This window comes from Panthera pardus, unplaced genomic scaffold (genome assembly GCF_024362965.1).
Source record: "Panthera pardus isolate Hobbes unplaced genomic scaffold, ASM2436296v1 HiC_scaffold_16, whole genome shotgun sequence".
Lineage (NCBI taxonomy): Eukaryota > Metazoa > Chordata > Mammalia > Carnivora > Felidae > Panthera > Panthera pardus.
In genome coordinates this window covers 88,704,498-88,718,534 of record NW_026526721.1, presented here as the reverse complement: position 1 = coordinate 88,718,534, position 14,037 = coordinate 88,704,498, and the positions used below count along the sequence as shown (strand labels likewise).

Sequence of the window (14,037 nt, the reverse complement as noted above, 5' to 3'; positions counted from 1 at the left end):
TCCCTATTTCTCCCTCCCACCACTGAGAACTTCTAATCTTTTACTTTTTGTCTCTGCATTTTTCTATTCTAGATATTTACTATAAGCACAATCATATGATTTGACCCTATGTGTCTGCTTTATTTCACTGAGCACATGTGTGAGATTCACTAATGCAGCATGTTTCAGAATTTCTTTCCTTTTTATGCCTGAATAATAACCCATTGTATACATATTTTGTTTACCCATTCATCTGTTGGACATTGGGTTGTTTCAACCTATTGGCTACTATTGCTATACTGCTATGAACACTGACATACAAGAATCTGTTCAAGTCCCTGCTTTCAATTCTTTTGGAGATATACCTAGGTGCAGAATTGCTGGATCATAACATGGTAATTGTATGTTTAGTTTTTTGAGGAACTGTTGTACTGCTTGCCACAGTGACCATTTTACAAACCTACTAGTAAAGTATCAGGGCCTTAATTTCTCCACCCCCTCATGAACATTACTTTTTATAGCCATATTAATGGGTATGAAATGGTCACTCATTGCAACTCATCTGTAATCATGATTTATGTTTTATGCAAAAGTGTATATTGAGAAAATTTAGCACAGCAATTAAAATATGGTAACTTAAAAAGCATCGTAGACTTCTATTTCTGGTCAAGATGGAGTAATAGTGACAAAATTTACCTCCTGCCCAACGACCAGAACAAAAATGTGAAATAACAATTTAAGACACCAGACTTCAAGCAATGAAAGACAGTGGTTCCTGACAAAATGGAAACCAACCACCAATGTGCTCTTAAAAAATTGCCCAAGCTCATAAATTCGGGATGGGGTCGGGGAGGGGGGGGGGGTGTCCAAGTCTTGGCAAAGGAAAGAGGAATCTCTCTAGGCAGAGATCAATGCAATTCCTGAGCTGAAGATAAAGCTGAGAATCTGGGGAGACCAAGATAGCTGGAATTCATAGGACATTACTGGAAGAGAGAGCTATGCAGACAGAGATGTCACTAATTAGTAGTTAGAAGTAAATTTATAGCACTAAATATCCATATCAGAAAAGCAGAAAGGTCTCAAATCAGTGACCTTAACTTCCACATCAAGCAAACAAAAAGCAAATTAGATAGACACTGAAAGCATGATACATAAAAGAATAAATAATTTATGAAATTCATCAACATTAATAACTCCTGATCTTCGAGGGACATTTTGTTTGGTTTGGTTTTGTTTGAAGTAGAGTTGGCACAGAGGCACACTGGTAAAACAATGCAAAATGAAGCCACAGACTCCAAGACAGCATTTGTAAATACCTGATAAACTTGTTCCCAGAATAAAGAACTCACAACACTCAGTAATAAGAAAACAATAAATTAAAGGTCCAAAGATTTGAACAGACACTTCACCAAATAAGATCTACAGATGGTAAACAGTACATGACAAGATGCTCAACATCATTAGTCGTTAGAAAATGCAAACTAAGCCACAGTGGAATACCAATACCCACTGATTAGAGTGGCTCCAATTAATGACACTGACCACTTATCAAGTACTGCAAGGACATGGAGGGACTAGAATATCCACCTCTGGTGCAAATGTAAACCAGTTTGTAAACTTTGGAAAACCAGTTCAGCTGTTTATTAACAAGTTAAACATATAACTTCCTGTATGATCTAGCTTTTCTATTCTTAGATATTTACATGGAACAAATGAAAGCATGAGTCCACATAAGACCTGAACATGAATATTGATACCAGTTTTATTTATGTAGCCCAAAAAATTAGAAACAACCCAAATTTGCTTCAACAGGTAAATGGATAAACTGTGGTGTATCCATACAATGGAATATCAATCATCAACTGAAGGGAATGCAAAACAATTATACAGAGGGAAAGAAGCCAGATGAAAAGAGAATACATACGGTGTGATTCCGTTTACATAATGTAAACGAACATGTGGTGAAGAAAGGCCATGAGTGGCTTTGTCTGGGCATAGAGGGGAGAGATCACAAAGGTGCAGGAGGAAACTTCTGAAACTAACAGGTGTATTCATTATCTGAAGTGTGGTGATGGTTTCAATGGTATATGCATATGTCAAAACATATCAAATTGCACAATTTAACTGTGTATAGTTCATTTTATGACAATTATACTTCAATAAAGCTGTTTAAAAAGACAAAAATGCATGGCAAGAAAGAATATCATGGGTAAAAAGCCTATTTAACTTGTAAAATGACTTCAATGCCACCTACCTCATCAGCTTGTAGCCAGGACTGAAGGGAATCATGTATACTACTAAGGGCACCATCTCTAACACAAAGGTGGTTTAGGTTACATAGTAGCTAGTAACAGTACCAAACACTTAACTTATTTCAACTTTTCATCACTCTTAGGAGGCAGGAGAAACTTTTAAGTGGAAGAGCCAGAGGCCTAAGAGAAATCTATCTGGGTGAAGATTAGAAACAAAGGTGAAAAGGAAGTAAAACAGGTAAACAAAAACTGATGTGTAAATGTGGTAAGCTTTAATCAAGCTGAATTGTTTAAAATGATGCTTGCAAAATTATGTTACCTAGGTACTACAGAACAGTCACTTTTGTACCTTATTTGGCTTGTTTAGTCACACTAAATAGAAAAGACAAAAAGCCAAAATGTCAGAAGCTGTTTTAATTTTAAAGGTGATGCTGTGCTACTGGCTATGTGTGAAAAGGATGTCACCAAAGATTTGAAAATAACCAGTTACCTTCAGTTACCTTTCAAAACAAAACTCTTCCCAATCACAACAAAATCATCAAAGCAGCAGTTAAATCAAGTAAAATAGTAACACTACTGTTCTAATACAGCTGACCCTTGAACCACACAAGGGTTAGGGGCCTGACCTACCCCCTCCACATGCGGTTGAAAATCCTCATGTAACTTTTGACTTTTCCAAAACTTAACTACTAATAGCCTAATTGTTGACCAAAGGCCTTATCAATTAATATAAACAGTCAATTAACACATATTTTGTATGTTGTATGAATTTTATACTGTATTCTTAGAATAAAAAGCTAGAGAGAAGAAAATGCTAAGAAAATAATAATAAAAAAGAAAATAAATTTACAGTATTGCAACTGTATTTACTGGAAAAAAAAAAAAAAAACACGTATATAAGTGGACCTGCACAGTTCAAACCTGTGTTGTTAACAAGGGTCAACTGTAGTTATTAGGCATCTTGTTTAATATTAGTAATTATCATCAGGAAACTCCCTGAGAAAAGCACAAAGCCAGGGAGAGCTGGTACTAAAATCCAGCCGTGTCCACTCATCAAGTTGTATACCTGGTGCATGGCTATGTATCAAGGAGGTAGGAGCACAGAATGTTGGTGGGGTGGGGGTGGGGGGTGGGAGAGGTCAGCTCAGAGTTACTGTATTTAAGTGTCAAATTATTTTTTAGAAGAGAAATCCATCCAAAGTACCAAAGTTCCAACAATGCTTGGAAAACCTATTTTTTTTAATTTCATGTACACAGGAGGACCGACTTAGAAACGAGTCCAAAATGAGAAATGACAACACCTTAATTTGTATGAGTTTATACATTATTTTCCTAAACATTATTTAGTTTTATCCTCATAACAAATAAGTATAATTATAATCCTTCATTTATAGAGAAAATGAGACTCAGAAAGTTTAAATGACTTCCTCAGTCTTAAAGCTTGTTAAGTGGGGGTGGAACTGCCATTCAAACTTAGACCGCCTGATTAAAAAATCTATGTTTTCACCATTAAATAATACCGATCTAATTGCACTAGGCTGCAAATGCTTTTTTAACGGTACATTTCACAGAAAACGTTTGATGATCCCCTGACAATTAACAATCTGAAAGTCATGGAACATCAACTCTTCAAAGGACTAGTAACAAGATTGATATTTGATATTTCAAGATTTTAAGTAAATTATATCCCTTTATAAGTTTAATTAGAAAAACAGAAGAAAACTCCAGTTCTCATGGAAATTGTGAAGATTTACCTGAATGAAAAGGAAACTGCTGCTTGGCCTCACCAGTATGTGCATCCCAAATAATTGTAGTCTAAGATAGAAAAGAAAAGGAAAATATATTAAGAGTAATGTTAAAAGGTGTTTATGACAGATGCATACATAAGATGCCTAACTATGTTAAAGCAATGGGAAATGTCAAAGTGAATTTAATTTTTAACATTTACTTTATCCCCAATAGTACGAGAGTATATTTCATTTTTTGGTGGGGGGAAAATGACTATTAAGTAGTTTCAGTTTCCCCTGGTGATTTTTCATCAGTCAACTTACTTCAAATAATTATTATCTGTCTACAAAATACCAGACATTATATTACAATGCTTTAGAAACTCAATTGCAATAGCGTATTTAGTGTAAAAAATTTTTCTACCTTTTTAGCTATTAGGAGGCAAATTCTTGGTTAATAAAGTCATCAGCCAATTCTCAATACTAAGATTTTTAAAGCTCACATTTATACATTACGGCAGCTTGAATTTTGACAAGATTGAAGACAACGTCTTGTATAGTATATGCAAGTATGACAAATAAATCTGAGTGGATATATATTCAGAACTCCTTTAAACACCCTCCCATTACTAGTGTAACTCTGGGGATGTAAAGCATCATACAGTGGCAATGGTTATTAATGGAACTTTTCCCTCCTATTCCTGGCCTCCTTTACTTTCCTTCCTTTTTTTTTTTTTTTCTCTCTACTTCTGACAACTCATTCAGTTAACTATGATCATATACTTTCCTGGATTAAAATAATCTTTTATTTTTTTTTGAGACAGAGAGACAGAGAGAGAGAGAGAGAGAGAGAGAGAGACAGCGAGCGAGCACGAGTGGGGGAGGGTCAGAGAGCCAGGGAGACACAGAATCCAAAGTGGGCTCCAGACTCTGAACTGTCAGCATAAGAGCCCAACGTGGGGGTTGAACTCACAGTGAGTTCAGACTTGAGCTGAATGAAGTCAGACGCTTAACCTACTGAGCCACCCAAGTGCCCCTGGATTAAAATAATCTTAAACCTCTATTCACCTTGGGAGGTATGGTAAAGGGGCTGACCTAGGAAAATGAAAGCAAGAAGGCTGTATTTTCAACCTATCCATATTTTCCAGCCTAGCTAGGTGAAAAAAGCTGGAAAGATCCTGCATTTCTTACATTTTCAATTAAACACCCGCAGTTCAGCTAACAGACTGGCTCTAAGATTTCTCATGGAATCACTCCGGAGCTATTTTCATAGCTGAGATAAACTAGAAACAAGAGAAGGGAAGCAGAGTATGGGAGGTATGACATTCATTATTCCCACAAATTCCACCAAAACTGAGGCATGGTCACAAAGATAAAAAAATAAAACAAATGGCATTTTTATGAGTAAATTCAGGAATAAGTGGATAGAAAATCTAAGAGCATTTCTATTATCATCATAAATTCATACTGAATTTCCCATATATGAATGTTTTGTTGTTTATATGATTAGCAGAAGAAAATACTTTAGGTTATACTCTGTAACACATTAACCTTTATAAAACTTAGTTTAATGTTCTTTTACCTTGTCTACTCCAGCACTTAGGATGAAATTTCCTTTCTTATTCCACTTCAATGCAAATATAGGGCCTTTATGCTGCCCCAAGGTGCTAGCAAGGTTACCTAATATTTAAAAAACAAACAAACAAAAAAACCCATTAAAATTACTTCAAGCTTTAAACTTAGATCAACAACAATATATGAAAAGACAAATGCTTCATTTACCATCTTTAGTCCATATTCTGGCAAATCCATCGTATGAACCAGTTGCTAGAAGTGTACCTTCACTCTGTCAGAGAAACACATTTCCTTCAATTATATAATCCAAAAACTGCATTTAATTATTAGACTATTTCATATTTAAACCTTAGGAATAGCAGATCCTTGACATTCTCTGCCTCAAAATTTCTGTTTGCCAATTCCCAAACTGCCTATTTGGGAATGTTACCAAAGACCTACAAAACACCCTTTATTGCTGTGAAGCTAGTATTTATTTAATCAGCATTCAGTCAGTGTGTGAGCCTTATATCCAAATCTTAAGAATGACAGGAAGCACTCTGAGGCAGGACCATCACTACCTTTATGCGTGCTAGGGTCTCCAGTATTCTCATAGGTGCACATGATGAAAGATGGGAGTAGGGTGGTAGACTGGGAAGGACATCAAAATCATATAATAATGATTTAACAGTAAAAAGCAAAATTGGCTAAAACATTTTGTTATAAGTAGAAGTTTTTATATGGCCCTCCCTCTAAACCTTTTACTGTCTAAATGAAGCTTGTATTGTGTGTGAGCCAAACAACACTGCTGTTTCAGATGACCAGATACTTAAATATCACTGAATGTTTCTTTCCTTTGTTAATTCTTTCCCAATATGAGATCCTATTAAAAAAATAAATAAATAAATACAAGAAAAAAAAAAGCCAGAAAAGAGCATAGGCTGACTTTACAATGAAGTGAGTACATTGCCTGGAACTACTTTACCACAAGGAGAAATCCATACCAATTTCTCTAATCTTATATTCCCTCGCTGTGTCTGACCTTGATGAATGGTACAACAGAAGGACAGATTTACGGAAGTGCAAGTTACAGAGTGCATGAAACAGACTATTACTGGGATTAGTAAACACTACTGAAGACACAGAATGAAATCCTGCCTTACTCAAGTGCTTTCTTGATGGTGTTTGTAAAGGGAATTGAAAGCAAGAATCACCTTTTTTCAGACCTCTCAAACCATACGTTACGTACAGGTAAGTGAGAAACAAACAGATGCTGGTTCTAGAGGTTGTAGACTCAGTCCTGCCAGGAATTGGCTCTATGGTTCTATCTGAGGAAGAAGGAGCATGTTGAAACCAACAGCAAAAGCTTATTTCCAGACTCCACACAATGGGAAGTTTCTTTTAAACTACTGGTGCCCAAATGTCTTAGCTCATGGACCACTACAGTAGGAAAAGTATACTTTAAAGGATAACATTTTCCCCTTTTAGTGGAAGATTCAAGTTCATAGTGAATAATGCATGTTTGAAAAGTCCACACTTTTAAAAACAGTAACTTGCAGTTCAGAATCACCAAGCTCAACAAACCATTTGTTAACCATCCTTAGTATAACCTGTAAATTTCATTAACATATGGCCTCTGAACCAAATAACATTATCAAGGCGATAAGGCCTCTGACCTAAGATATAAAAATAAGGTCCCATTTGAGAAGATAATTCTTAGTCCTGACCCTACAACCAAACAATACTGTGACATGCTAAACCTCTTTTCATTTTTGTAATTGTTAACTTCATAGGAGGGAAAGGGTAAATATATTGCTGGAAATTTTGGAAGACAACACTAAAGAAAGGTAGCTATGAGTTTTGGGAGAATTTCAAAGAAACTGAAAACTTTAGCTGGAGCAATCATTTTTAAAGACAGACCTCATTCATTGGAATGAGATTTGGAAGATACTTTGGAAAGCTGCACAAAAAGCTGTCAAACAGAGGCCAGAGGAGGAAAGGGTGTTCATTTGCTGAGGAAAGGGCCACGAACCCCATTAAATGCTTGGTAATACTGAAATAGTCCAAGATGTTTCTTAGAATAGGGAGGGTAGGTAAAAAATGGATGCAGAAAGAAAAAGGCAACATGGAAAAGATACAGAACTGTAAAAATGCTAACTTTTCACAAATTAATCATGGGCATGAAACAAATGAAGCTGTTAATCACGTATGTGAAAATGAAAGGGTGAAGCTTTATCAACTAGGAGCTCAAACTTTCTGGTTAAGTCAGAACAGTCAAGTTATCTCTGAAAGATGTGGAATGACAAACAGAATCAGAGAAGTGTAAGACCGCTACAGTTGAATGAAGCCTGGAAGTGACCTAGACTAATGGCCCCTAAAAGGCAGGCAATCAAGTTTTCATCAGTTGATATAGCAAATGAGAAAAACAAGAACATGCTTTTTTAATGTAAATTTCTCTCATCCCCCAGCAAAGGACTTCGTAGTTAAGGATTTAGTACGTGCCTATTGTTGACTTTCATCTATTGACTCGTTTATACAGGTACCATTATCCCACTTGTACCTTCCACGTGAGGAAGATGATGCAGAGCGGGCCACCACCAGTTTTACAAAGGTTCTGCTGCAAGACAAACTGAAGAGCTGCAAGCTGAACCTCGGTCTGACTGCTGGAGGGCCAGTCTTTGTTTTTTTTAACACCACACTTCAGAATGGGGAGTCCTAGTTTGTTGTTCTTATTAGTGAAATTCAAAAACATGTGGACAAATGGACACAAGCTGCCATTAGTCTGAGGTTCAGAGAGGTTAAGTACATTAGTAACTACATTCATCGTGGTTAACAGTGATACTCACATTCCAATCTAGGGATGTCACATCCTTGTTGCTTGGGACATCTTGCCCCCCTTCTCGTATACAATGTCTAAGTACTAACTGCGTGGAGCCACTAGTGCTATTTTCACTAAGATTCCATATTCTTGCTGTTGAGTCTCCAGACCTATAAAGTATGCAACAGATTATTTACGATCTCATGAAATTCTCAAGTATCCCAGAACCAAAGCAACATATTTATATGCTATTATTAATAAGACAAATAAAAACTAGAGTCTTAGAGATTTCCATATCCAGGAGTATTCTTAGTCTCCATTTTGGGGGCCCTAGGCCACCTTCTTAAGCAGTAAGCTTAATTAAAATTTCTAAGATTACTTCAAAGATTTAAACTTCTAAGATTCTTTACGAAGAAATAACAACTTACAAAGGCAAAAGGACCACAAAGAAGCAACAAAAACCTGGAAACGTAAGTAATGCTTTTATAAAGTGTGTAATAGTTCAGTACAATATTTTTAAAAATACATTTAGTTTCACTTTGAGAAACATACCCTGATGCCAAGAGATCACTAACAGGGTTCCAGGCACAGATGAAAACTTCAGATTCATGGCCCCGTAACACAACTGCTTTATTAGGGGGGATTTCAACATCCCCATCCACTTCCATCATATCAGTATGATTATCTATGTCAGCAGAAATAAGTGGAAAATACCAGTTAGGTAATATTACAACATCCTGAGGAGGAAAAATAATTCTTAACCAGCAAATACCTCCTTTATAATATGTAACTTTTAAATTGTTTTTTAACTGTCAGGTAATGGTGAAAATGCTTATATAGCACTTGTCACATGAGGACAAGTTAAGTATATCTTTAGTTAAGTATGACCATACTATTTTTAAAAGATAAAGATGAGTGTGTGTTTGGGGTGGGGGAGAGGCAGGGAGAAAGGCTGCAACAAGGTTAGAGCCAAACATGGCTAAAATGACAAAATGATCTGAGCTAAATATAATCCACGCCAACACTATTCTGAGTTTCTGCCAGTAGGGGTTGCTGATATCATTCATATAACATGAGAGGTGCCTTTCTATCTCCACGTCAGAGTTTTACTGTGTGTGTTAAAGACTGCATTACAAATTTTCTTTAGAAATCAAAAGCCGAGAAAATTTACCTAACAGTAGAAAATGGTTTCTAAATATTAAAAAAAAAAAAAAAAAAAAAAAAAAAATCCATGTAAGTAAATCTATCTTTCTGGAGCTTTAGGAACAGAAATCTGAATTGTGATATAAGTTAGGGAAACAGTTGGCATAAACGAAACAGATGATGTTACTTCAGTTTAGAAGATGAGACATCCACATAAAAGCCAGATACTTCTTCTGAAAGGGAACTTTTTAAATTCTGATTTCAGCTCACTTGCTATAGTGTGTGCTCCATTCTCCTCCCCATTCGCTGTGTTTTCGCCATTTTTTGCAGATCCCTGTTGGTTTGTGGCAGCTGTGGCAGCTGCGGTGGCTGCCGCTTGTTGCTGTGCAAGCTTATCTCTGTAAGCTTGTTGTCTTGTTTGTACTACATCAGGCATTACGGCATCTATCAGTGACAGAGACTCTATTGGTCGACCATCAAACAAGGTACCATCCTGGATTTGGAAAATTGTAAGAAAAGAAATATGAAAGACAACACATTTAGGGTGAAGCAACTGCAAATAGGTGTTTAAATCTTCCTCCTCCTCTAGTTCATACTGTTAAATGCTGTCAGATAAAGCGGAGATAATGAAAGAATAAAAAGTAGGCCCAGATGATAAAATGTTTATTAATTAGATTCCAAAATTCCGTTAGCGAAAAGTAATGACCAACATGAAATAGTTCATACAATGGTAAGAGACTTGGTGCCACAGGAGAATGGATCCTTAAAACTAAAAACTTTTAAAATAGTTTTGTTGGACTCGAAAGCTTCCTATGATTTGATTCAAATATTAGACAAGAAATAGACTTCAGATATTTGGCCGTATCTCATTTTACTAATGTTGAAATGGAAGCACAATAAGGTTTAAAAGACTTGTTGAAGTTACACAGCTAGTCAATGGCAACCGAGATCTCTTAACTGGTGCTATTCGAAGTGTGATCCAAGGAACAATGACACTACCATCACACCAGGCAGCTTGTTGTAAATGTAGATTCGAATGTACAGAATCAAAATCTCTAAAGGGCTCAGGAAGCCGTGGTTTTACCAAGCTCTCTAGGGTCGTCTTATGAACACTAACATTTGAGAAATACCATCATTTAACTCTGAGACTGGTGCTCTGTAATTTTATGGAGTTGCTATAATTTTCCAAAGCTCCTCTCACTGATATTAGGTAGCTCACAATTAATAAAAAGTTCTCCAGCAGGGGCACCTGGCTCGGTCAGTTAAGTGTCCCACTTCAGCTCTGGTCATTATCTCACGGTTCGTAAGTTTGAAGCCCTTATGTGCCTCTCTGCTCTCAGCACAGAGCCCGCTTCTGATCCTGTCTCCCTCTCTATCTCTGCCCTGCCCCAGCTCTCGCTCCCCTTCTCTTTCAAAAATAAACATTAAAAAAAATTAAAAAAAAAAAAAAGTTCTCCAGCGGGCACAAGAAGAGACACAGAACAAGTCAGAAATAGAAACTGGGCAAATTAGCTGGGAATATGTGTATGTAAGGCCTGACTCACGTAAGCTGGTGAACATGCACTAACCGACAATCTACAGTGGTGTGATGGGGTGCTAGGAGTTACAAAACACAGCACCTCTTTCTGAGCTGTCACTTATAATGGAGTATCTGAGGAGTAGGAGAATTTATTTTAATTTAAGTAACTTAAAAATATTAATTCCAATGAAGATACATTGTAGAGTACTATATTACAATCTACAAAACATTTATTTTTCAGATAAAATGAGACTTTATCCCTGGCCACTGGTGGAAATTGTTTATTACCCTCCACAATACAGGACACTTTGGGACGGAAACTACTAAAAGATAATGAGGACACACTTAATTTAGTATTAGTGGATTTTTCAGTTATACAGATTAGGAAACAAAAATAATGAAATCAATATTAGTATACCACATAATTATACTAATGAATATTGATATAGAAACCATGGATGCTTGTTTTAAAAATACTTGTGAAAGGGAAGGGGGAGCATGTTAATCTCTGCAAACATGAAAATACGATGAAGAGCTCCACATATTATAAATCCTGACCATGTATGAAAATTTTCAGCTAGATAGACCAGGATTTCAAAACTTTTTCTGTGAAAGGCCAAACAGTAAATATCTTAGGCTTTGCAGAGCATAAGGTCTCTGTCACAATGATTCAATTATGCCACTGTAGCACAAAAGTAGCTAAGATAATATTTAAGTGAATGAGTGTGGCTGTGTTCCAATCAAACTTACAAAAACAGGCAAGCAGGCAGGATTTGGCTCATGGGTCATAACTGGCTGACACCTAAATTAAACCACCTATATATGGGCCTTAGGCAATAGTATCAAGACATGGCTTTAATTATAACCTGCCTTCCAAAATCAGGTATAAGCAAATAACCTGAGGTTTTGTAATTCTTCAGACCATCAATTATGGTGTCAGCATTCCACAGCAAAATGTAGCTGCTTTGAAGAAAATTATTTCTTACTATTTACTTATGAAACCATAGAAAGGGAAATAAGCCAGAGATGATGGTTCTTACAGTTGGGAGCCAACATGCCTTGCCTGTTCAACCTGACTGTGACATAAAGAACAACACCCTTCAATTGTGTCAACCTAGTAAAGCTAAAGTCAGATAATGAATGAACAAACAAGATATCAGACTTAAGGACATATTTAAGAGTTAGTATTTGAAATAATATTTCCTTACCTCATTAATACTAACTTCTGCCTCTACATACTGTAGACCTTTCTGGATGATAGAAATCAATGCAGCAGGTGGGACGAGGGCACCATTTATGTTAGACTGACTGATATGGCTTTCTATACCAAAGGTAAATGCTGAATGAGAAAATCCTAAAAGCAAAAGGAAAGGTATAAGAATTTATTCTCTCAGTAGCAACATGCTATAGGACACAAGTGAATGACCTCTGTAATCTTTCAAAATCATAATCCATCCATTTGAAATCCCAAACTGTTAGCTAAGATTAAATATGTTTTTACACAAAAGAAGTACCAAAATCCAAACATATGAACTTTTATATATTTCCCTTTTTTGCCTTAATTACATAAAATACCTTTTTGCCTTAATTACATAAAATACTATTTAAAACTTATAGTGCATATAAAATTGAGCCATGGCACATAATTTTCCTCAAAAAAATAGCATCAAACTTTAAAGTCAGGGGAAAAAGTCTTTGGAAATCATGGGAGTCTATTGCTTCACTCGAGATAATTAGGTCAAGATAAATTAAGGTGACATTTAATATTTCTGTAGTATATTTAAATTTCTACATACAAATTGTCAAACACCATATAAATCCAATATTTTGCAGTTTTTCAAACTTAGGAAATAAAAAGCCAATTAAAATTAATATAAAAAATGAAGATAATTTTTATGCTTAAATCTCACTGTATGCATGAGTTAAGTGCCAAAACACTTAACTAATTCTTTGCCACTTAGTAATAACCCATCTAAATGAAAGCTTTAGCAAATGAAAGTTGGCAAGTAAAAATCCAGTTTCCACCAGAAATTCTAAGTTTAATTTGAAATACTTAAACCCAAAACACATAATAAAAATCTCTATATGTTGGTCTTGCTTTTTATGAAAGTCAAGTCCAAACTCAAACATAAAATTCTAGTAAAATCACAGACCCAAGTGAGGTTATTCTCTTTACTAAAACATCCTTCAGACCTCATCATCAAATGTCATTAACGTATTTTAAACAATTCAATTACATTATATGAAATGTTAAGAAACTTTCATACTAAGTAAACTAAATGCATATGGGCTTACTTGTGTCTTAAACTGATTTAACCTATGTAATTAACTGTTGCCTAGCCTACCCTAGTTTTTTTTAGTGCCTATTCTTTGTCTTTTTGCATTTTGTGCTTCCACTTTTAGGCTTCTTGTGGCACTTATGAACAGTGTATAATAAAATACTCTGGACTCACAAAAAGCATGTGGCTAGGAAATATTTTAATTGGTCAGTAGACAAGGTATACCTAAAGTTGTCCTCCTGGCTCCTTCCTTCCCTCTTTGAAACACCTAGCCATTCCATTCCTGCAACCCACAGTGAGAAGTGAAAAAAGATTACTTGAGACTTTAACTCATGATTTTACCCACAGGCAAGATCATTATTAACCACATTTTTAGCTTAATTTGAGCTCACAGAGATGGCTAAGAAACACAGCAATGAAACTAAGAAACATATCAATGAAAGCGAGCATCATTCTGCATTGTCCCTATTAGGAAACTCAGAACTACCTGAATATAAGTAGATTCCAGGCTTCCAGGGTAGAAGGCTAAGAATAAAGGCCGGGAAGGATGGAAAGAGAGGGTAAAAGATAAGGCAGTGAGGTTGGAGAGTCCTGTTTTTAATTATACACACTCCTCCTTAAATTCTGCAGTAAGTCGTAAACAGGGGGAGCTAAACAGCCCAGTGGCTTAAAGATTTAACAAGACTTCAAGATGGACAATACCATGTATGGAGGGTCTACACCATGCACACATATATAGTTTTATTATTTTATAATCTGAGTCAGC

The 14,037-nt window shown here is 35.9% G+C and overlaps 1 protein-coding gene across 6 annotated transcripts in view; it reads right to left on the bottom strand.

The window, feature by feature from the left end:
* Window positions 1-14,037, bottom strand: part of TBL1XR1 (TBL1X/Y related 1) — a 178,165-nt gene that overhangs the window by 19,425 nt on the left and 144,703 nt on the right. For all 6 annotated transcript variants that reach the window (XM_053903625.1, XM_053903626.1, XM_053903622.1 and 3 more), the window contains 7 exons: window positions 12,201-12,346; window positions 9,744-9,966; window positions 8,883-9,015; window positions 8,359-8,500; window positions 5,741-5,804; window positions 5,541-5,638; window positions 3,986-4,046 (listed from right to left, as the gene is read on the bottom strand). In XM_053903625.1, the coding sequence (XP_053759600.1) occupies window positions 3,986-4,046; window positions 5,541-5,638; window positions 5,741-5,804; window positions 8,359-8,500; window positions 8,883-9,015; window positions 9,744-9,909 (664 nt within the window). In that variant the 5' untranslated portion in view covers window positions 9,910-9,966; window positions 12,201-12,346. The remainder of the gene's footprint in view (window positions 1-3,985; window positions 4,047-5,540; window positions 5,639-5,740; window positions 5,805-8,358; window positions 8,501-8,882; window positions 9,016-9,743; window positions 9,967-12,200; window positions 12,347-14,037) is intronic.